The sequence below is a fragment of the Spermophilus citellus genome (genome assembly GCF_964194105.1).
Source record: "Spermophilus citellus genome assembly, chromosome: 15".
Taxonomy (NCBI): domain Eukaryota; kingdom Metazoa; phylum Chordata; class Mammalia; order Rodentia; family Sciuridae; genus Spermophilus; species Spermophilus citellus.
In genome coordinates this window covers 64,365,771-64,390,823 of record NC_138195.1, presented here as the reverse complement: position 1 = coordinate 64,390,823, position 25,053 = coordinate 64,365,771, and the positions used below count along the sequence as shown (strand labels likewise).

General features: G+C 36.1%; 1 protein-coding gene across 2 annotated transcripts in view; it reads right to left on the bottom strand.

The window, feature by feature from the left end:
• Window positions 1–25,053, bottom strand: part of TBC1D12 (TBC1 domain family member 12) — a 91,326-nt gene that overhangs the window by 46,225 nt on the left and 20,048 nt on the right. For both annotated transcript variants that reach the window (XM_081267712.1, XM_081267713.1), the window contains exon 2: window positions 12,680–12,803. In XM_081267712.1, the coding sequence (XP_081123838.1) occupies window positions 12,680–12,803 (124 nt within the window). The remainder of the gene's footprint in view (window positions 1–12,679; window positions 12,804–25,053) is intronic.

The window sequence follows — 25,053 nt, the reverse complement described above, 5'->3', positions numbered from 1 at the left end:
TAAACCTGATTTGTTTTCCTCTTTGATTACTTTCCCCTCTTTACTGTCCTACCTCCCACTGTTGATTTTCATTGTTATTTTCCATTTCCTCTTCCTGTAATGTTTTGCCAAGGATTTTTTGAAGAGATGGTTTTCTAGCTGCAAATTCTTTTAACTTTTGTTTATCGTGGAACGTTTTAATTTCATCTTCCATCCTGAAGCTTAATTTCGCCGGATACACGATTCTTGGTTGGAACCCATTTTCTTTCAGTGTTTGAAATATGTTATTCCAGGATCTTCTAGCTTTCAGAGTCTGTGTTGAGAGATCAGCTGTTATCCTGATTGGTTTACCCCTAAATGTAATCTGCTTCCTTTCTCTTGCAGCTTTTAAAATTCTCTCCTTATTCTGTGTGCTGGGCATCTTCATTATAATGTGTCTAGGTGTGGATCTCTTATGATTTTGCACATTCGGCGTCCTGTAGGCTTCTAGGATTTGGGTTTCTGTTTCATTCTTCAAGTCTGGGAAGTTTTCTCGTATTATTTCATTGAATAGATTGTTTATTCCTTTGGTTTGGAGCTCTGTGCCTTCCTGTATCCCAATGACTCTTAAGTTTGGTCTTTTAATGTTATCCCATATTTCTTGGATGTTCTGCTCATGGTTTCTTAGCAGTCTTGCTGTCTATGTTCTTTTCAAGTTGAAATACTTTGTCTTCATTGTCTGATGTTCTATCTTCTAAGTGATCTACTCTGCTGATAGTATTCTCAATTGAGTTTTTAAGTTGGTTTATTGCTTCCTGCATTTCTAGGATTTCTATTTGTTTGTTTTTTATTACCTCTATCTCCCTGTGTAATTGATCTTTTACTTCCTGGATTTGTTTATATAGTTCCTTGTCAAAGTGATCTTTCATTGTCTGATTTTGCTGTCTTATGTCTTCCTTGAGACTCCAGATCATCTGAAGCATGTATATCCTGAACTCTTTATCTGACATTCCATCTGTTGCAGCTATTACCTCTTCTAAAGTTGAGTTGACCTGCATTGCTTGTGGTCCTTTCTTTCCTTGTCTTTTCATACTGCTCGCGTTTCTTTCTGCTTGGTGAAACTGTTGTGTTTTTGAAATTTTCACCCTATTTATTTATATTGCTCTTGTATAGTTGGAAAATCTCCCTTGCAGGGCGTGTAGTGGCTGTGCTTCTCCTCTAATTAGGATGATCTGTCTACCACGCTGGTCAGTCACAGGTCTGCCCACTCTGCGGGCGCGGGTGGCGGCTCTGCTCTGCCCCCACTCCAATTGTGGTGACATGTGACGTGTCTACCATGCTGGCAGGCCTCTAGGCCTGTTCCGCCGGTGGGTCGCAGGTCTGCCTACCTTGCGGGCTCGGGCGGCAGTTCTGCTCAGCCCCCACTCCAAATGGGGCTACCTGACTGCCTCTCCAACGGGTCGCTGGGCCTTTTCCGGACATGGGCGGCGGCTCTGCTCCACCCCCACTCCAACCAGTGCGACGTGACTGCCTCGGTGCTACGTGTCCACCACGCTGGCAGGCTACTGGGCCTGTCCTGCCAGTGGGTTGCAGGTCTGCCTACCTTGCAGGCTCAGACGGCGGTTCTACACAGCCCTACTCCAAATGGGGTGACTTGGCTACCGCGCCGTCGGGTCGCTAGTCCTGTTCCAGGCGTAGGCGGCTACTCTCTTCGGCCCCAGCTGCAGTTGGGGTGTCGTGATACCACGCCGGCGGGTCACTTGGCCTGTTCTGGGCGCAGGCGGCAGCTCCCCTCTGCCCTTCTGGCCCCCACTGCACCCAGCAGGACCCGGACCGAGAAGCAGTTACCGCGGGGTCCCCGTCCCTGGGCCAAAGCCGCTCCGGGAGCCAGAACCCGGCCTCTCTGAGCCCGGTGCATGCTCCGCTAGGAGCAGGCTCCAAGGAGCGATCTCCACGGGTTCCCTAGCCCTAGGCCAAAGCAGCTCCGGGAGCCAGAGCCCGGCCGCTCCAAGCTCTCCGAGCTCGGTGCACGCTCTGCTGGGAGCAGGCTCAAAGACACAGACCCCGCGTGTTCCCCAGCCCTGGGCCAAAACTGTTCCGGGGGTCAGAACCCAGCCGCTTCGAGCTCGATGCACGCTCCACTAGGAGCTGGCTTCAATACGCAGTCTCCGCGGGTTCCCCAGCCCTGGGCCAAAGCAGCTGCGGGAACCAGAACCTGGCCGCTCAGAGCTCGGTGCACGCTTTGCTAGGAGCAAGCCCCAAGGAGTATTCTCCACAGGTTCTCTAGCCCTGAGCCTGAGCGATCTGTCTGCAAGACGCAGGCAAATGCCAGCCTGAAATCACCTGTTCCGTAGCTGAATGAGCTGAGATCAGTAGAAAACAGGGATGATTCCATCAGCTCTCCAAGATGGCGGCTGCTGTCCTCCTCCGTGGTACGACCGGTGTCGAGAACCGAACTGGACCGCTTCTCTCCTCCGTCTCAAAGCCAGAACTCAGCACTAAGCACGGCCATTACGCCGCTGGCAGGAGCCCCCAGAATCCGCATCGCTGCACCCCCGCTCCGGCACCTCGCCACTTCCCAGCATGCGCCGCAGACTCCAGCCGCGGGGCTATCCACCGATCAGGCAATGTGACCCTCCGTGTGGAGAAATCGCCCACGTCCGAGCCCCCGCAGCCAAACCTCGCGCGATGGAAATCCCTCTACTAGATTCTGGAGCACCTCAATTTCGCTGGAATTTCCCAACAAGACAGCCTTCAGCTGTTTCACCTCGTCTTTCTCCCGCACAGTGACGCGGCGCACGGGGGTGATGCACTCCCTTCGCCGCCATCTTCCTCGAGTTTCAAATACCAACAATTTCAAAATTGATTACTATTTATTAACTGAGATGTTTTTATTACAAATAACAGAAAATCCAACTTAAACACGTTCAGGTGAATTCATCAGATATTAGGACTAAATATTCCATATGGTTAGCTATAAAACTCTGGAATTTTTTGACTAAGGTGTACAAGCACCAGAGTCTTTACTTCTCTAGTATTCTCTCAGGAATGTGCTCTATCATATTATTTGAATATATGATTAAAAATCTAAATAAGTTTTCACATACATTCCTAAAACTTATATATGCAAATTGGCAAAAAGGGGAAGGGGACTACAAGTGTGGTGCAGTGATGGAGCACTTGCCTACCATGTGCAAGGGTTGGAATCCCAGCATTGAAAAACATTTTTTTTTTTCCTTCAGAAACAGAGTACAGACTTTTGCTTAGTGAATTGGGTAATTCACACCAACTTTCTCACTGAAGACAACCTCTACGATTCCTGACAAAGGGGATACAAGGTAAGCTTAATGATCATAATTATTGTGTTGTCTGGTGGGGTTCTTTCTTCTTCTTCTTCTTTTTTTTTTTTTGTCTTTTCTTTTTGGGAAGGACCCCCCCACACACCTTTTTGGTAGAATTCGTGGAATTCTTTGTCTTTTCTGTTTTGGAAGTAGAGGATTGAACCCACGGCTTTGCAAATGTGAGACAAGTCCTTTGCTGCTGAGCTACATCCCAGCCTGCTGGTGGCAATTCTGAAAATCAGTATTGGAAGTGGGAACTCAAATAAAGCTTACTGTTTGGAAAGGCAAAGGGTACTAGAATTTTTGACACAAAATAGCAAAAAAGAAATCCTTTCACTAAGAAAAAAACACCAGAAATGATCTAGCAGTTCTATTCCATCTTTTAGCTGAATACCAACCTATGTATGTAAAATGTGAAACACTACAAAGCTGGGCCAAAAAAAAAATTCGGGGGCAAAAATAATTATTGGGGATCTGTGACCCAACAGTTCTCAGAGCTCATTCAGGGCTACAAATTATTCACATTGTCATGAACCAGAATGGAAAGTCATCACTGAATATAGAGGACACTCAGAAAACAAGACCCTCCAGAAAGTTTGTTTGCTGAATATAAGACACTGTAAATTTTAGATTGTTGAGTACTAGATAATGTATGACTTTGTTCTGCCCAGCAGTAAAGTTGCATATGCTTCAGTATGAATCTTTTATGGCTTATATTACAAACATTTTTTTAGTTCAGGTCTAGAATAACTTTCTTTAGAACTAACTTACCCCACAAGAAATTATCAATGACTTACTTTCTGTAAATTTTAGATTGTTGAGTACTAGATAATGTATGACTTTGTTCTGCCCAGCAGTAAAGTTGCATATGCTTCAGTATGAATCTTTTATGGCTTATATTACAAACATTTTTTTAGTTCAGGTCTAGAATAACTTTCTTTAGAACTAACTTACCCCACAAGAAATTATCAATGACTTACTTTCTTTTGCACTATTTAATCTACAATTAACAACCTCCAGTAAAAATTTCAGATCTTGAATATTAGAAACTACAAAAGAATCATAAATGAATTTAAAGATACAGCAGTAGAACTTACCCAAAATTAAGCACAGAAAGAGAAAAGAATGGAAAAATATAAGCAGAATTTTAGAAAGTAATATAAAGTAGCATAAAGTATGTGTAGCTGCAGTCTGGGGAGAAACATAGTTGAGGAAATAATGGCTAAAAATTTTCCAACTTTTGTAATAACTATATCCACAGATCCAAGAAATTAACCAAATTCTAAGCAGAACACAAATAAAACCACATCAAAGGACATCATAATCAAATTGATGAAAGCATGTTAAAAAGAAATATTTAGAAGAACTAAGAGGAAAAAAGCAAAAGGTAAAAAGGACTGAAGCGAAAATGACTACAGACTTCTCTGAAACTATGCAAGTCAAAAGGCAATAGATCAAATTGCTGCAACCACTCTGGAAAGCAACATGGACATTCCTCAAAAAACCTGGAATGAAACTACCTTTGCAGTTAGTTACCCCACTCCTTGGCATACACCAATAGGACTTAAAATAGGACTTAAAATACTATACACCAATAGGTCTTAGCATACTATAGTGATACAATCACATAAATGTTTATAGCAGCTCAATTCACAATAGCTAAGCTATGGAAACAACCTAAGTGCCCTTGAATAGATGAATGGAAAAAGAAAATATACACAATGGAATATTACTCAGTCATAAAGAAGAATGAAATTATGGTATTTGCCAGTAAATGTATGGAACTGGAGGCAATCCTGCTAAGTGAAATAATAATAATCCCCCAAAACAAAGGCAGAATGTTCTCTCTGATATTCAGAAGGTAATACACAATAAGGGGAGGAGGATAGAAGTTTATTGAATTAGACAAAGGGGAATGAAAGGAAGGGGGTTACTGGGAATAGGAAAGATAGTAGAATGAATTGTATATAACTTTTTTATGTTCATATATGAATACAGATCAGTGTTACTCCACATGATGTACAACCACAAGAACGGGAAGTTATCCTCCACATATGTATAATATGTCAAAATATACTCTATCGTCACGTGTATCTAAAAAGAACAAATAAAAAAATTTTTTTAAAGGCAATAGAAAAATCTTTAAATTCCTGAAAGGAGGGAGGAAACCTGTTGACAGAATTTTATACCAAGAAAATATCTTTCGAACTTTTTTGGGGGTCAGGGTACTGGGGATTGAACTTGGGGTGCTTTCCCATTGAGCTACATCCCCAGCTCTGTTTTTAAAAAAAATATTATTTTTCATCTACAGACTACGTTGCAGAGGCTGGCTTTGAACTCATGATCCTCCTGCTTCAGTTTGTCAAGTTGCTGGGAGAGAGAGAGAGAGAAAAAAAAAATTTTAATATTTATTTTTTAGTTTTCGGCGGACACACATCTTTTTTGTATGTCGTGCTGAGATCAAACCCGGGCCGCACACATGCCAGGCGAGCGCACTACTGCTTGAGCCACATCCCCAACCCCTGATACAAGATATTGAAAAGAACTAGATAAATGGAGAAATATTCCATGTTTATGGATACAAAAGCTCAATCTTGTCAAGATGTAAGGTCTTCGCAAATTGATCTATAGATTCAACATAATCTCAAAGAAAATCTAAGCAAGTTACTCTGTGAATGACAATATAGTTCTAAAGTTTGTTTGGAGAGGTCAAACACCCTGGATAGCCAATTCAGGACTGAATGAGAAGTCAAGAGGACTGACACTACCCAAATTCAAGACTTACCATAAAACTACAATAATCAAGACACCATGGCATTGGTAAAAGGATAGACAAAGAGGTCAATGGAACAGAATACAGATCCCAGAAATAAACCCACATAAATATAGCCAAATGGTCTTTTACTAAGAGGCAAAGGCAATACAAAGGAAGTTAGATTCACTGAAGGTATACTCATAAAGGGGAAATGGGTATACCAACCCTTTTCTCTCTCTGCTTTCTAACTCAAAGGCTAGGACTCATTTTTATTTATATGCCAAGAATTTAAACCATGTTTACTGTATTATACACAGTTAATATTTGTTAAATAAGTTATGTATTCATTGAAATGAAAGCCAGATGATCTTAAAGAAGAATCCAGGATGAGTTCAAAAACTTGTTCATTAGGTTCTGCTAAAGAAAAGGCCTAGGGTCTGCAAACTTGAAGTTACACACTGAGTTGGTAGCAAATGTTATTCTACTACATTCTGGTGACTTGTGTTCTATACCTAACGGTACATACCATAAAGAAGGTGTAGCAGATGCCTTCAAATCAAAATATGGGGATTGGGAAGAAGAAAGAATAGAAAGAAGGAAGGAAGAAAAGGTAAAATAGCCCAATATATACACTGATATCTATGTACTAACTTGAATTTAAGGGTTTAGTAGACAATGAAAACACTATCCTTGAAGGGTTAGTGTTAAACCACATTAGTAAGTAAACTCTCCATTCCTATATGTTGTAAAGAGTTTATAGAGAACCAGAAGAATGTTTCAGAAACAAACAAACAAACAAGAAACCTCTCCATGTTTATACCACCTCAATACCATATCTGGCAGGGCGTGATGGTACACTTCTGTAATCCCAGTAACCCAGGAGGCTGAGGCAGGAGGATCATAAGTTTGAGTCCAGTCTCAGTAACTTAGCAATATTCTGTCTCAAAACAAAAAATAAAAAGAACGGGGTCGGGGCGGGGGGGGGGGGGCTAGGATTGTGGCTCAGTAGTATAGTGCTTGCCTAACGTGTGAGGCACTGGGTTCTATTCTCAGCACCACATACAAATAAATAAAAGTTCACCAACAACTAATAAAAATATTTTTTTTAAAAAAAGGACTGGGGGTGGGCTGGGGATGTAGCTCAGTTGGTAGAGTGCTTGCCTTGCATGCACAAGGGCCTGGGTTAAATCCCCAGCCCCCCCCCCCCCAAAAAAAAAGGACTGGGGATGTAGCTCAGCTTAATGCTCAGTACAATAACAACAACAAAAAATTCTGCCCAACATAAAAGAACCTCCTAACACCACCTCATCCAAGCTAGGGAAACCATCATCATGCTTGGGGTGAAGAGGCCAATTATGATGCCTTTGCTGATCCTAAATTTTATTCCAGAATCTGTAAATTTGGAGAGAAAAAACCCATACCATATTTCAAACTTAACCAAAACCTTGGGCCTTTTTAAGGTGACAAGAGATTAGGTAAATAAAGGTGAAAACAAAACAAAGAGTGCAATACTTTTAAGGACTTTTCAAGCATTTAATCATTCTGGTATATACAGGAGTGCCTTAGTAAACTTCATTTTGGCAGTTATTAGCACAATTTTGTTTGTTTACTCTAATTTGAAACCTGACATAATAAACAAAACTGAGATAAAGACAGAATGAATAAAATTTTAAATTTCATATTCAACTGTATGCCTGTAATCAAACAACAGGGCCTCAGTATCTCCTAACTACAACTTATTATTTCTAAGTCTCTATTTCTGATAATAGGAAAAACTTTCCCTCAAAATTCTAGACTAACGTTAGGAAACTTAAATGCTTTGAATTCTTTCTGTCTTCTTTAATTAATTTAACCTCCTCTTTTGTGGTTGATACATCTCCCATGTTCCAGAAGCAAAGGACCAGAATTGTTATGAGTTCATCTCTTAATCTTCAGAGTATACAAATTAACTTTTTTGAAAGCCATTTTATTCATACATAACATATGCATAATTTATCAATTCTGAATAAAGAACACACATGCAACTAGAAAGGTAGTTTTATTCACTACCTTTAAGGTGACAACAAATTAGATAGATGAAGGTGAAAACAAAACATGCAAGGGTATAATATTTTAAGGGACTTTTTGAAAATAAATTTTGAAAACAGTCCAGCCTCTCCACAATTTAACAATGAGGAAGAAAGTACTTTATTTTTGTAGGACTTATCCAAATTTTAAACCAAGAGCATAACCAATTAACTTGTTTTCAAATATTATAATACTACAAACACTAATAACATTAGTAACCAGAAAAATTAAACTCTAACATTTTCGAAGTGTTATATATTTAACAACTACTCACAAAGCATATATATGCTAGTCTTTCTATGTTATTATTCTTAAAAGTTTAAAAATTTCAAAATCAAAGGATTAACTGAGAAGAATGACCTATTCTATTTTTGGACAGTCTAAAGTGCCCAGATTAAGAAATCGGTATTTTAAAACTTTTTATCCTTGCTTGGCAAGTTGTGTGAAAGTGATGTAACAACTAAAACTTATCTAACTCAGAATGGCATATATGCTGAAAAACTTGCACTGTCATATAAGTACTACAATCTTGTTTTCATATGAAGGATACCAATATAAAAATAGTATCTAACCCCCCCCAAAATAATATTCACTTTCTACTGAAAAAATGTCAGTTTGACATGAATAGGGTATACTCAATCTACGATGTAACTGTATTATATATATTTATTTGAAATTATTTTCACTTGCAGTTTGAAGGTCAGATAGCAAAACTATCTGTATTCCAACTTTCTCTATTACAAAAACCAAAACCCAGGCCAATTGAACTAAAATATAACTGAAGTACTATTTATAATTAATAGATGCAATTTTTATCATGGCTCACCAACTGGTTCAAAAGGCCACAAGTAGGAATTTCATACCTGCAAGAGAACACATGTGATAATACTCAAAAAATAATACCATAAATATTGTTGTGATTTGGGAATTGATCATCAAGTTAAATGCAAAGCTGGGGCTGTGGCTCAGTGGTAGAGTGCTTGTCTTGTAAATGTGAGGCCCTGGGTTTGATCCTCAGCACCACATAAAAATAAATAAACAAATAAAGATTTTGTATCCATCTACAACTAAAAGAATATTTTTTAAAAATATATATAAAAAAAGTATAACCAACTTTCACACTTAGAAATTTTATGTATCTTTATGTAAAACACATAGTTAAATTTTATATAAAAATATATTAATTATTATGTATATGGTGATAATTTGTTCTTGAAATAAACTGGAAAAATTATATATGATAAATACAATATATGTAAAAATATACATATTTGAAAATAATTATATAATGTTTTTCATATAAAAAATAAATTTTAAAAGGGTCTAAAAATGTGACAGGAAACTGAAATGATATATATTATCCTTTAATGTTTTATATTTTATAAAGAAAAAATAATGTGTTATGTCATTAGTAATTAATAGAGAAAAGTTATATAAATCAAAGCTTACTTTCCCATTTACTTAGTGAATAATCTTACAGAGGTTTTTCCATTAAAATTTTAGAAAAAAGAATTATGGCCCAATAACTTCATTATACTCATACTTCAGAACATAGCAAATTCTTTCTGAACACCTGCTTTAAAAATTATACAATGAGGGGTTGAAATTGTAGCTCAGTGGTAGAGCACTTGCCTTGCAAGTGTGGGGCACTGGATTCGATCCTAGAACAACATAAAAACAAATAAAGGCATTGAGCCCATATACAACTAAAAACATTTTTTAAATTATTATACAATGAAATAATATTACCACTTTAATATCCTAATAAATCTTACTGCTTTGCCACTCAAAAAGCAAGTGAGGCACCTAGAAAATTCAAAGGGATTTATTTTGACCTTAATACTTTTAGCACTTCTTCATTTTTTTCAGGAAGTTTTACACCTGAATTGCTAGCTACCTTTTCATTTTCTACAGTCTTAATAGACAAAGACCCTATCTTAAAATATGGCAGATTAACATTCTTCATGACTTCACTGGTAATGTGTTCCTTTTTAATTTCAGATTCTAAACATATAAAATACACTTTTTTTAAAGAGAGAGAGAGAGATAATATTTTTATTTATTTTTTTTAGTTTTCGGCGGACACAACATCTTTGTTGGTATGTGGTGCTGAGGATCGAACCCGGGCCGCACGCATGTCAGGCGAGCGCGCTACCGCTTGAGCCACATCCCCAGCCCCTAAACATATAAAATACACTTGAAAGGAGTACATGATAAAGAATCTTAAAGTTTTATATTTATAATATTTTACAGAATTCAAAGATCAAAGCTGAGAAAAAATGTTTTTAAGTTGGAACAGAGACAAAGTTGCAAGTTTACCATTGCTATAAAGAAAAAACATGTCCATTTTGAAAATGGCAATTGCAGGGAAGAAGACAATATATATTATGAGGGTGGAAAGGGGTAAGAGGAACAATGATCTGACTATCCATCATGCCTCCAAGACAACACACAGAAATATGAAAAAGGCACCAAAAAATACAGACTAGTACCTACACACAAAAGGAAAGCTCAAAAATTGAAATAAACGGGTAGAAGTAATTATCATCTAAAAGGTCCAGAGAAGGGACTGTAGCGGATGGCAACCACATTTCAATTCCACTTCTTCTTCTCATACAGATAACTGGTGTTCTTTACCTGACTACTCATCAAATTTTTATATAATATAGATAAAAGAGAGAAATGTAAGGCCATTGTTTTCCAAAATGAAAACAACAGATTAAAGGAAAACAGAATATCACCGAAGACAGTTATTCAATCAGTACATGACTTAGGGACCCAAAGTAAGAAAATGCTGCAGTGTGTTAATTTACATAGATATAAAAATATTTTTACATGCATATTTAAGATAAATGGACAGAGTCAAGAATACCTTTACAAACTTTCAATAGTAAGAATACTGTTTGGCCTCTAGAGGGCGAACTTGGTCTTCTGGAAAAACACCAGTTCCCTTCAGACTTCAAAATAAAAAAAGGAGGTAAAACTTAAAAGTGTCACAAAAGCAGAGGTTCCCAATCTTTATTGGTTAACAATTCTCTTAGTATCTTAGTAATTTTTTTCCCATGCTGGGATGGAACCCATGACCTCATGCACACTAGTTAAGCCCTCTACTTGGGTTACATTCCCCAGCCCTCAGCAATTTTTTTTATAGCACCTCCTAAGTCAAAACAAAAAAATAATGGTTCTGTTTAATATGTAGTTATCTCCACCTTATTTAATAAGAATTAATATCTTATCACTAATTAAACATTAAAGTAATACACTTAAGTTGAAGTTTTATTTCATTCTTAAATAACCAGAATAAATTACTAACTGATCTTGTATGTCTATCATATACTGTATACTTTCTCAAATTCTGAAATCAGATTATACAACATCACCCCCATTTTCTGTCATATACTAATTTTTGTACAATATTTGCTTTTTATCACATCAACCTAAGGAAAACCAGTCACAAAGTTATGATGTCACAAAAAAGTATGCAGTGCCATTTAATGTTGAAACTATGTACTTCTTCAGGTTACCAGTATTCACCATATCTGACAGATGTGGAGTAATAGTGAGCTTACCATAACAAGTTTAAATATTGCATGATTCCCATGTATGTAAACTGCTGCACACCAGGGTACCTAGCACACAGTCTGGGAACACTCTAGTTTTACATTCAGCCGCTATATAAGCTTTTCTCTATATTTCAATTAGTTGTAAATAAAATTAACTACTATGTTTTTAAACAATGTTACAAAAATACTTTTCTATATTACTTGGGAAACTTTTTTTTTTTCTTTTGAGCATTAAAGGAACACTTAAATCCTTAGAGGAAGATTTTTTTTTCCAATTTGAATGATGATTATTGCCTTAATGTGATTATGTTTATAGGTGTTGGCTATGTTAAATTTTGCAATTCAGGAGAAAAACAGGATATTTATTATGTATCTTTTTCTAAGCAATAACTTCTATGAACTTTAAAACACTACACACTGATCAAGTTTCACTGATCCAGTACTGAGAAACACAAGTTCAGGAGTCGAATAAGATCTGAAAATCTTAGTAACTCAAAAATGTGGATATTAATATGGATATTAGAAGAACTGGTTTCTAAATTACTAGAAACAGACTGTGGCAACTCTTCTTGAAAGGTCCTTTGTTTAGATAGAACACTGGTAAAACAATTGAGTTCAGCTGCATAATCTTTTCAACTTGTGCTATAATATCAGTTCACAACTAGCAATATTTATAAAATCTGTACGACTGGCAAATGTTATCAAGTATAACTGGAAATCAAAGTATCTGGTAAGAGTGATTGGCTAAGTTTTTTTTCTTAAGCTATCCAAAGAATAATTGGGAAAGAAAATCAATGTTCTGCTACTTTAAAGAATTATCTCAACCATAAAATATAATCAAAATATTGTGGCCTTTTTTTTTAAAAAAATTAAGATTACTGTAAGTATCTATGATCCTAAAAATTTTTATCTAGAAAAATGAAACTGAATATGGTCATTAACAAAAAGAATGCTTTAAAAATTATAGTAAACTACATAGCCATATTAGTACTTACCTGCTGAATGATTCTGGAAGTTTTCTGAAGATTCTCTCTGGGAGGGACTTTACCAAATAATTTCCAACCAGGAGCACTATGGACAACTGATTTGAGTTCCTTTGTTCTTTTTGGAAAAAGGTTTCTGAAAAAGAGAAAAGTTACACAAATTGTGAATTTTGTAACCAGGGAAATTTTAAATAGTAATTTTAAAATGATGTTTATTTCCAATGAAAATAAAAAATAATTTTAAATAAAATTATCTCTATTATTTATACTGCTATTTCTTAACCGAATAAGACTCAATTAGGAATACTGGGTTTTCAAAGACCGAATGTTTTCTCTCTGATGCTAATCGGTAATTCGTAATTTTGGGGTGGCGGGTAAAAGGGAAAGAATGAAGGAACTTTGGATTGTGCAGAGGGGAGTGAAGGGAGAAGAGGGGAGAGAGTGTGGAATGGGAAGGATGGTGGAATGAGATGAACATTATCATCCTATATACATGTATGATTACACTACTGGTGTGCCTCTACACCATGTTCAGCCAGAGGAGGGAGACGTTATGCCTCATTTGTGTACAATATGTCAAAATGCATTCTACTATCATATCTTACTAATTAGAATAAATTAAAAAATAAAATACTGGATTTTCATAAAGAAAAATGAAATTATATAATTTGTAGAAAAATGGATAGAATTGGGAACATTAGGTTAAGCCAAAAAAGCCAAACTCAAATTCAAGGATCAGATACTTTCTCTCATAGGTGGAAGCTAGAGAAGAAAAAGAAAAAGAAAACTGTGGGCTGGGAAGGTGGATCTTATTAAAATCAAAGGAGATCAGAAGAGGAAAGGGACCTGGAGGAGGGATGAGGGAAGATAAAGAGGAAACCCTGAGGAATAATACTGGCCAAGTTAGACTATTAAATTGTGTGCATTTACAAATATATAACAACAAATCTCTCCATTATGTATAATTCTAATGTACCAATAAAAATATAAAAAAAGAACACCTGGCTTATATTAGAGGTATTAGAAGAATCATTAACAAAGATATTAAAGAGATAAACAATTAGGAGAAAAATGACAGTTGTAAATATTTGCTTTGAATTGATAATTCATATACTTGACAATAAAGCCAAAATTTGGGAACAAAAAAAATGTTTAAGAGAACCTATATAAAAGGGTTAAAGGATTAGATAATTTAATATTTTAAAATACTGTTTACTTTCAGTAATACTTTATGATTTGAAATAAAAATGCATCTACTGGGACTGGGGTTGTAGCTCAGCAGTAGAGCGGCTCGTCTAGCACATGTAAGGCCCTGAGTTCGATCCTCAGTACCACATAAAATAAATAAATAAAATAAATAAAGACATTGTGTCCAACTATACCTAAAAAATAAATATTTTTTTTAAAAAAATGCATCTACTGATTCCCCCACTGCTATATGTATATATGTGTCCTAGGATAGCTACATATGTGAAAGCTTACAGCAGGAGTTAATATACAACCAAGAAAGAAAGTATCTCTCACTGAAAAATCTAAATTAAAAACAAAATAAACAAATTTAAAAAATCTTGTAAAATAATCAAGGATTTTACCTATAATATCAAACTCTAACCAACCAAAGTAAACACCTATCTGTGTATATAAACTATTTACCCATTAAAACAGTACAACAAGGGCATCATGGGCCAATTAGAAAAGGTACTGATGATTCCAATTAAATTATCAACCCTTTGTATAAACTACAATAAAAATGAACATTAAGAGAAATTTAAATTCACATATAGTTACAAATTATTTGAATTTCCAAATAACTAGGTTTAGCTACATTCAAAATACCATATATCTTAAAAGTATAGTGATAATAAGGAAATTTGTTTTTCTTTTTTAAAATTTTGTTCTTTTTAGATATACATGACAGTAGAGTATATTTTGACATATTATACATACATGGAGTATAAAGTATTCTAATTAGGATTCCATTCTTACAGTTAGGATATATGTTTTTTAAATGTTTATTTAGTTGTAGATAAACACACAGTCTCTGTTTATTTTTATGTGGTGCTGAAGATTGAACCCGGTGCTGAAGATTGAACCCAGTGCCTCACACCAACAAGGTAAGCACTTTACTACTGGGTTACAGCGTAAGCCCCAGGATATATGTTTTTAATACATAATGTTAAGAAGACCCTCCAAAGAAAAATCAATAAAAAAAGAAAAGAAAATTCTCATTTCCTTTGGTATACTAAAGAAAAGAATAGATGACATCAAAAAGTAATTTCTATTTAAAATACTCTGGAGATTTCATCTCAGAGATCATATATAGTGACTTCATCATCTACTTCATAAGATCTCTAGGTTGGAGGTTTTTGACAATGAGTATACTGAGGACCAAGAATACTTATAAGAAACAATTTCAAGCTATGATGCATGGTCTATTAATTTAAACAATGTCTGATGTGTGTTTGCAACTTATCAATTCATTGCCTCTTAACTCCATATTCATCCTTCAATATATGCTCTGTGGGAACAAAATTATTTTAAACCTTTCCTTTAAAAAGAAACATGAAACTATTTGGCTTTCTAAGCAGGGGGCACCTTATGCCTCTCCTGTAGTTTACAGCTGCTGCAGAGGGTCAGTGGTATGGGTATGAGAACATTCAATGGAATTCTGCTCAGCCTCAGGTCCAGACAGTATAAGCCCTCAGCAAGCATGCAGTCTGGGGTTGGTTTTCTTACCACCCTCTTGACATGAAAACTGACTCTACCAAAGGCTTTCTATGGGCATCAATATGCCAATTCCCTCCACAGGCCCCACATAGCCTATGTCCTACCCCTCAATAGTCTCACCAAACCACACTTCCTCTACAAGTCCTCACATGACTTGCTTGCCTAGAAGGCCTCCCATCCATTCACATTAAAAAACACAGGAAAAAAATCTGTGTTGCCATGGTTTATATAAAGAATTATTAGATATGCCAACAAAAACATGATCCATTAAAGAAAAATTTATGAAGTTAGCTTAATCAAAGTAAAAACATTTGCATTTTAAAAGATATCACTGAGGCTAAATATCAGAATAGGAATTGAGCTAGAAAGAATAACTGGAAGGGCTGGAGTTGTGGCTCAATGGTAGAGCACTCGCCTAGCACATGTGAGGCACTAGGTTCAATTCTCAGCACCACATATAAAGAAATAAATAAAATAAAGGTCCACCAACATCTAAAAAAAAAATTTAAAAAAAAAGTAACTGGAATCAACTACTTCAGAACTCTAGAACCTGATCAGATACTTTTTACAACTAGGGGCATGCCTGGTTAAGGGAAGAGCTCTTGATCTTTCCTAAGTGAAAGGCATGTACAAGCCAACATCTTTCCCCCCTTCCTCAGACTCCCATCTCTTGAGGCAATGGGGATAATCCATGTTCCTGGAATAGCTAACTAGTACCGAGTGACAGTGGGGTAATGATCTTCAAAAATCTGTGTGTGTATTTGTGTGTGTGTGTGTGTGTTTAGTTGTAGTTGGACAGAATATCTTTATTTTATTTATTTATTTTTATGTGGTGCTGAGGCTCGAACCCAGGGCCTTGCAGGTGCTAAGCAAATGCTCTACTGCTGAGCCATAACCCCAGTGCCTGGGGTTGTGTATTTTGACTGGTCTGGAAGTGCCCAAAGGGACTGGCATAGACATATCAGTTTCAGTCCTTTCCACAGCATCAACTTTCACTATCGGTACTTATTAAAACACCAAGAGAGTTAGATCCTTTTTTGGCCCATTTTTTTGGAACAGATATTTAAGGAAATCTTTGTCATGCCAATATTGGATCACAGAAATAATAGAATATTTTTTTTTTAGAATAAGTATGTCACATGCATTTGAGAAAAAATGTACTGAAGTATTATTTCAATTTACTACAGTATTTCATTAGTAAAGACACTAAAGGAATCAGGATACTTCTATATCGAGAGGATTGATCAACAATAGTGCCTTTTTCCTGGATTTCAAAGCAAATTTGGCATTAATAAGGCTATTGTCTCAAGGAGAAGTAGAAATTGGTGCCTGTTTGTCCTTGAATATCTCTGCTCTGCTTTCCAATGTTTTTGAAAGCCCATTTCTCCACAAAACTTAAGCTTCTTTTATCACCAATGGAAAGGAGCCAATTTTTCCTCTTCTCACCTAAGACCCCAGGTAAATCTCCTTCTAAGACTCTGTCACCAGAATCAAGTGTAATTGGCCCTCAGATTCAATCAACCATGGATTCAAAACATCTGAAAAACATTGTATGGAACATGTACTATTTCTACAGCATTTACATTGTATTTGGTGTCATTAGTAACCCAGAGATGATTTATTTTTTTTAATATATTTTTTTTAAAGAGAGTGAGAGAGGAGAGAGAGAGAATTTTTAATATTTATTTTTTAGTTCTCGGCGGACACAACATCTTTGTTGGTATGTGGTGCTGAGGATCGAACCCGGGCCGCACGCACGCATACCAGGCGAGCGCGCTACCGCTTGAGCCACATCCCCAGCCCCCAGAGATGATTTAAAGTATACGGGAGGATTCAAATGGAAATTTCTGGCCACATAGAACAAGGATCACACACTTTGCAAAAATAGTTTGGAAAAGTCACAGATGGATCCAGCCCTCCACAAGCAAATCTGCAATCACTGAGGAATGGGAAAAATGACTTACACATTATACTACCCAGAATGTCCGATCTCAATTAAAAAAAAATTACAAAACATACAAAGAAACAAGAATCATAAATCACTTGCAGGACAAAAATCACCTCTAAGAAAGTATAGACAATGAAATTATTATTCAGAGATGTTAAATTTTAAAAAATGTTCTCTAGGAGCTAACGGAAAGCATGGGTGAAGAACTAAAGGAAACTGAGAGAAAACAACATATGAATCAAATGAGAACTTTAATAAAAGACGTAGAAATTATAAAAAGGAGCCAAACAAGTTTTTGGACTCAAAGGACAATTTCAAGAGAACAAAGAGACAATCCATACAATAAGAAAAAATACTTACAAACCATATCTGATATGACTGCAGTATCCAGGCACTAAAGAGTACCTATAACTCAATAAAAATAAATAAAAAGTAAGGAAACAACCCAGTTAAAAATGGGAAAAAAAATCTGAATACCACATTTCTTCAAAGATGAGCTACAAATAGTCATTAAACACAACTTCACTTGTCATTAAGAAAATACAAATCAAAAAAACAATTAGATACTACTTCACAATGACTAGAATGGCTGTTATTTAAAACACACATACACACACACACTCACACACACACAAATAATTGTGAAAACGGGGAGAAATTAGAATCCTGATGGACACAGAAACAACTCGAGCATCCATCAACAGAATAATAGACAAAGCAAAGAGTGGAATAGATACATATGGAATGAATTGTATTCCCTCAAAATTCCTATGTTGAAATTCTAATGACTAGATTGTTAGACTGTGACTGAATTTGGTACAGGGATTTTAAAGAAGTAATTGAGTTAAATGAGATCACATTGGTGTGCCCTAAGCCAATACCTCTCATGTTCTTGTAAGAGGAGAGATATCAGGGACATATACATGGAGAAAAAGTCATGTGAGGACACAGCAAGCCAAGGAGAGAGACTTTGGGAGGATAATACCAACAACACCTTGATTTTAGACCTCTAACCTCCAAAACTATGAGAAAATAAATTTCTGTTTTTTAAGCCACCCAGTCTTTAGTATTTTGCTATGGTAGCCATAGAGAATTAATAAAACATACAATGGCTCATTATTCAACTACAAAAAGGAACAAAGTTCTGATATATACCAATATGGGTGAACCTTAAAAACACTGCTGCTGGGTGTGATGGCACATCTATAATCCCACTGACTTGGGAGGCTGAGCAGGAGGATCACAAGTTCTAGGCAAGCCTTTGAAATTTAGCAAAACTTTGTCTCAAAATAAAAAATAAAAAGGGCGAGGATATAGCTCTGTGGTAAAGCGCCCCTGCGTTCAATCCCCAGTACCAAAACCAAAAACCAAAAACAACAGTAACAAAAACATTGTACAAAGTCAAATGAGCCATATAGAAAGGAATTAGTATTTTGTAACTCTATTTATGTGAAATATCTAGAATAGGCAATTTATACAAACAGGAAGTATAATATATGTCACCAGGAGCTGGAAAAAAGAATAAGAAGTTAGTGCTTAATGAGTAAAGAGTTTCCCTGTGTGATGATAGAATTCTGCAAGTAAATAATGGGGATGGTGTACAACATTGTGAATTACTTAATGTCATTGAATTGCAAAACTGTATGTTTCAGAATGACTAAACTAGCCAAGTTTTATGCTGTACCATATTTTCCTTTTTTTAAATTGTCATCATTTTGAAACAGGGTCTAGCTGTGTTGCTCAAACTGATCTCCAATTCTTGGGCTCAGACAGTACTCCTGCCTCAGTTTCCTAAGTAGTTGGGATTACAGGTGCATGCCACCACACCCAGCTACCACAATTTATAAAATATGATAAGAAATTCAAAGATAAGCCAAATATTGAGAGAAAATACTTGTATCACAAAAATAAGTAAATACTTCCAACTCAACAATATAAAGAACTCTTACAGCTTCATAAAAGAGCTATTGGGGGGGGGGGACCAGGGATTGCACCCCCACCCCTATTTTGTATTTTATTTAGAGACAGGTTCTCACTAAATTGCTGAGATTGGCTTTGAACTCATGATCCTCCTGCCTCAGCCTCCTCAACTGCTGGGATTACAGGCAAGCGCCACTACGCCCCCCCAAAAGAACTATTTTTAAAAAGCGAAAAATCTGATATAGACATTTTACCAAACAAAATATATTAAAGCTAATAAATTACATGAAAAGATGCACAATACTATTAGTGAAATGCCAATCAAAACCACAATGAAATACTTCTTCACACTCTGAAGAACTACAAATTAAAAAAAAAAAGAGCTATAATAATAAAAAAAAGACAGTAATAAGTGTGGAGAAATTAGAACCCTCATACACTGCTAGTGGGAATGTTAAATGATGCAGCCATTTTGGAAAACAATTTAGTAGTTTCTTAAGTTCATAAAACATGCTGGGTGCTCATGCCTGAAATCCCAGTGGCTTGAGAGGTTGAGGCATGAGGATCGAGAGTTCAAAGCAAGCCTCAGCAATTTAGCAGACTCTGTCTGTAAATAAATATATTTTTTTAAAAGATAGAGTGAGAGAGGAGAGAGGAGAGAGGAGAGAGGAGAGAGGAGAGAGGAGAGAGGAGAGAGGAGAGAGAGAGAGAGAGAGAGAGAGAGAGAGAGAGAGAGAGAGAAGAGAGAAGAGAGAAGAGAGAAGAGAGAATTTTTAATATTTATTTCTTAGTTCTCGGCGGACACAACATCTTTGTTGGTATGTGGTGCTGAGTATCAAACCCGGGCCGCACGCATGCCAGGCGAGCGCGCTACCGCCTGAGCCACATTCCCAGCCCTAAATAAATATTTTTTAAAAAAGGGATGAGAATATGGCTCAGTAGTTAAGCACCTGAGTTCAATCCTCAGTACCAAAAAAAAAAAAAAAAAAAAAAGACAAACATAAAACACAGCAATTCCCTGTCTAGGTGTCTACCCAAGAGAAAAACTTATGTTGAAAGATTTGCCTAGCATGTATAAGGCCCCAGGTTCAACCTTAAGTTCTTGGACATTCAAGCACACACACAAGTGATACAGTATATTCATGCAATGGAATACTATTCAGCAACAAAGGAACAAAACAACTGATACATGTTACAATATGGATAAACTCAAGAACATTATGCTAGGTGGACTGGGGATGTGGCTCAGTGATATAACACTTGCCTAGCATGCCTGAGGCCCTTGCAGCACCACCATCAACAACAAAAAGTTATGCTAAGTGACAGAAGCCAGATATATAAATTCACATATTGCTACATTTATTTATAAAAAAATATTCAAGAAAGGAAAATCTTCAGAGACAGAAACTAGATCAACAGTTACTCCAGACTCAGGGTAGAAATGGATCCTGACTACATGGGCATAAGGGATCTCTTATGGAGATGGAAATATTCTAAAACTAGATTGTTGTGATGTCTGTACAACTCTATAACTTTATTAATAATCATTGAATTATACATTTAAATGGGTGCATATTATGCTATATAAATTATACCTCAATAAAGCTATACTATACAAGTCTATTAGAAGTAACAATCAGAGAGAATAGACAATGCCCAAAGGTGGTCTTTTGTTACGTTCACCATTATACACCTCTGCATTTCTATTCAATGGTGGCAATGCAGATCAATGAGGAAAGGATAAATCATTTAATAAATGATCTTCTGGGACCTCTGGCTATCCATATAAGGGAAAATGAAATTGGATACATACCATACACCACACATAAGAGTCAATTCTCAGTGTATCAAATACTTACAAATGAAAGGTAAACTTCAAAAAGTTTTAAAAACAAACAGAATTTTTCTTAAAATCTCACAGAAGTGAAGAACCTGAAAACAAGACCAAAGTACTCATCTTTTAAAAACCTGATTAAGGACTTCTGTTCAAATAAGAGTCTAATAGATACAATAAAAGGATATAAATTTGAAGAAAAAATTCTAACACATATAAATGACAAAAGATTAGCACAAACTGAGCACAACTAATTTAAAATTTAAAAATTTGAAATGCTCTCAAATCTAAAACCTTTTCAATACTTAAATGATACACAAAAAGCTTTGAGTTTTGGAGCAGTTCAGATTTTTGGACTAGGAATGCTCTTCTGGTAAAGTCTATGTAAATACTTCAAAATCCAAAAAAACTCCTAAATCTGAAACAACTCTATCCCCCACACATTTCAAATAAAGAATATTTAACCTATATATAGAGAAAAATTAAAAGGACTCCAACTAATTATTTTCATAAAAGACAGGCTAATAGAATAAAATAAATAAAAGCTATTAACAGGTATTGTGCAAAGAGAGAAAACAAATGGCAAACAGAGAGATCTATCAAAAGCCTCATAAGTAATAACGGAGCTCATGAACTTAAACCAGAATAACAGTTCATATGTATATATAGTACTAAGAAATCTGGTAATAGTACGTTTAGAGGGAAAACACTGCTAGGAATTTTACATTGGTGTGATAACATTTGTTTCTAGACCATAAAGTTGAACAGCTTCATGCCCTAACATCCAGCTATTACCCTAGAGAAAGTCCTAGAAATGTGTACTAAAGCATATATAAGAATATTCAAGGAAACATTGCTCAAAAGAGCAAAAAAACTTTCTTGATCTGAAAATCTATTGACAAAGAAATGGAAAAGTTTAGTTATGGTATATTCTTAAATACAAAACTACTCTGCAGTGAAACTCCATAAAAGAAGTATAAGCCCACAAGTATCCAATTGCTAAGAAAGGCCATCAGATATTGTTCTACATTAATTTCTTATGCCACTAAGAAACTCTGGATTGGATTTTCAGTTTATCCCCTATGACAAAACTGTTTATAACATACTATAGCTAAATGGCATACATAGGCAATAAAAAGGAATTTTTAAAATATTGTGACAAATTGATAAAACAGCATCACCACCTTACTAAATCTTTAGAGGAAAAATAATGAAAAGGCACATTAATAAGCCAAAACTGTGTCAGACTCTTGTTGTTCTTCTTATGCTCCATCCCTTGTCCCTTAATTCTCAGTTAGGAGACTGGAAAATTGAGATCTCAATGCAAATAAATGTATGAGACTAGTTTACCTCTTATCGCATTTTCAAACTGGAGACACATACACACACAGACATGCCCCCACCTTTTTTCCTTTCTTCTATCCTCCAAGATATTTAAATTTCTTCAAATTTAAATCAACACTAAAGACATCTCAGCAAAAAAACCAAATGTGTTTAAGTGTGCATACCAAGAGAAAGAATAACTCTTTCAGGATTCCAAAGATAGAATCTGACAGTAAGAATACAATTTATATAGCAGTGATGGAGGAAAGAGGTCCCACTTATAGTGCAGTCTTCATGTTTTGGGAGAAGCAGAGAGGGACACTCTAAGCTTCTCCCCACCCTTATTCGTCTCCACCTGAGGTGTTGAATTTTGGTGGCAGACACTATTGCTTAACAACAGAGAGGATTTCTCTTACTAAGGGGAATGCCCTCCATTCCCATAGGAAAGGCCTGCTGTGCTAGTGACTGGCTAGGTAAATTCAATTCAGGTTAAATATCAGAAGGCATACTGCAGCCACATGTGGAAGCAATGTCTTTTGATCTATGTTATCTGTACTAGAGCGGATGTTTTGAGGTCCCATATATTTTCCTGTCTTTTTCTCAACTGATTACAAATTCAGATGGGGGTAATACAGTGTTATTTATTAGTCCTCCTTAAACCCCAATGGTCAAGTGTTTGTTTGTTTTTTTAATAAATTTCATTACTTTTGCACAGAAGGCTGAACCTAGTGGTACTCTATATCTCTACCCCTATTTACTTTGTTTGTTTATTTTATTGTGGTACTGAGGATTGAACCCAGGTTCTCACACATGCCAGGCAAGAGAACTACCTACCACTGAGCCTCATTCCCAGTAAAGTTTTTATAAATCTAAAAGTACCGTATTGCTTTAGATATGCTAGAGTTATTAAAAACAACTATGTGTTTTCTAATGATTTTCTTTTCCCTTTTCGATTTTTAGAGACAGCAATCTTACTATGTCACCCAGGCTAGCCTTAAATTCCTGCGCTCAAGCCATCTTCTTGTCTCAGCTCCAAGTAGCTGGGACTAAAGGTGCATACCATCACATTTTCTTTTTTTTTTTTTTCACCCTGGAATACATCTTGTCAATACATAAAGAGAATAGGGAATGGTAGTGTTAATCCATCTTTCCGCCTTCAAATTCATCCTCTACTCCACGCACACACACACACACACACACACACACACACCATGTTCATATCCACACACAAACGTATCATCTTCCATTCTCTCCACTAATTTCCAATATTTTTAGCAAAAAGAAATTAAGAAAATCAGTTGTACCAGCTACAGAACAATACCAGCTTCTTGTTTCTGTAATATTGAAAACACAAAGGGAAAGAAAGAAAGAAAGAAAGAAAGAAAGAAAGAAAGAAAGAAAGAAAGAAAGAAAGAAAGAAAGAAAACCAACCAAAAACAAGACCAAAAAAAAAAAAAATTAGGGGGCTGGGGATGTGGCTCAAGCGGTAGCGCACTCGCCTGGCATGCGTGCGGCCCGGGTTCGATCCTCAGCACCACATACCAACAAAGATGTTGTGTCCACCAAAAACCAAAATAAATAAATTAAAAAAAAATTAGTGTGAGAATGAGAAAAAGAGGAAAACAAAAGATCCAGTAATGCAACCATTCCTTGCCTTCTCCCTGGGTGGTTGGATAAAATGTCTCTAGCTTGTTAATACTTGCTAGTGTTTGCTTGGCATATCTGTGTCTGTTTACAATTTTCTAACATTTCTTCACTTCTTTTGCCACGCTTTAAAAAAGGGTTGCATATAAGATTCAAAACTCTTGCCTACAACACCTTATTAAAGGACAAAGCTGGCCGAAGAGGGGCAAAACTTATTTATATCATGCAAGTTTTCTGCTCATGATTTCTTGTGTGTTTTCATTTTGTTGAGTTGTTATTGTTTTGTGGTACTCGGGGTTGAACCCAGGAGCATTTCACCAACAGAGCTACATTCCCAGTCCTTCTTAATTCTTATTTGGAGATAGTCTCACTAAGTTGCTGAAGCTGGCCTAGAACTTGCAACACTCCTGCTTCAGCCTCTCAAGTCACTGGGATTACAAGTGTGCATGATAATGCCTGGCTTCATGATTTCTTAAGTTAACAGAATCTTCAGTGCTTGGGCCTCTAGGAATTGGCAAACTCAATGAGACAAAGCAATGTAAATTTCATAATTTCTCAAACTGAGAAATTTGACATTATAGAAAACTATAAATACCTAACCCTGAATCTTCTTACTGCCAATAATATCAACTCTAGCCAAAATAAACAAAGAGTTGCTTAGCTTTTACATCTATATGACCTTTAAAGTTTTAGTAATTACAGGAATTCTAGTCAGCACTTCAGTAGAGTTCTACATTTAAAAAGGGATAGGAAACAAAGAAGCTGACAACTTCGATAAAAGATTAAATCAGTTTTTTAAAATTAGAAATTATAACTTTATCTCCAAACCGATTCAGAGGGAATTGGACCACTGGAAACTCATCAACTTTCTGAATGTTTGTTTAAATTTCCCAAAAGAACTGAAAGCCAAAAAGAAAACATTTAACAAGTGGCCATGGGATGCTACAGTCGACTACATAATTAATTTAAAGAAGTGTAAGTACAGTTTCT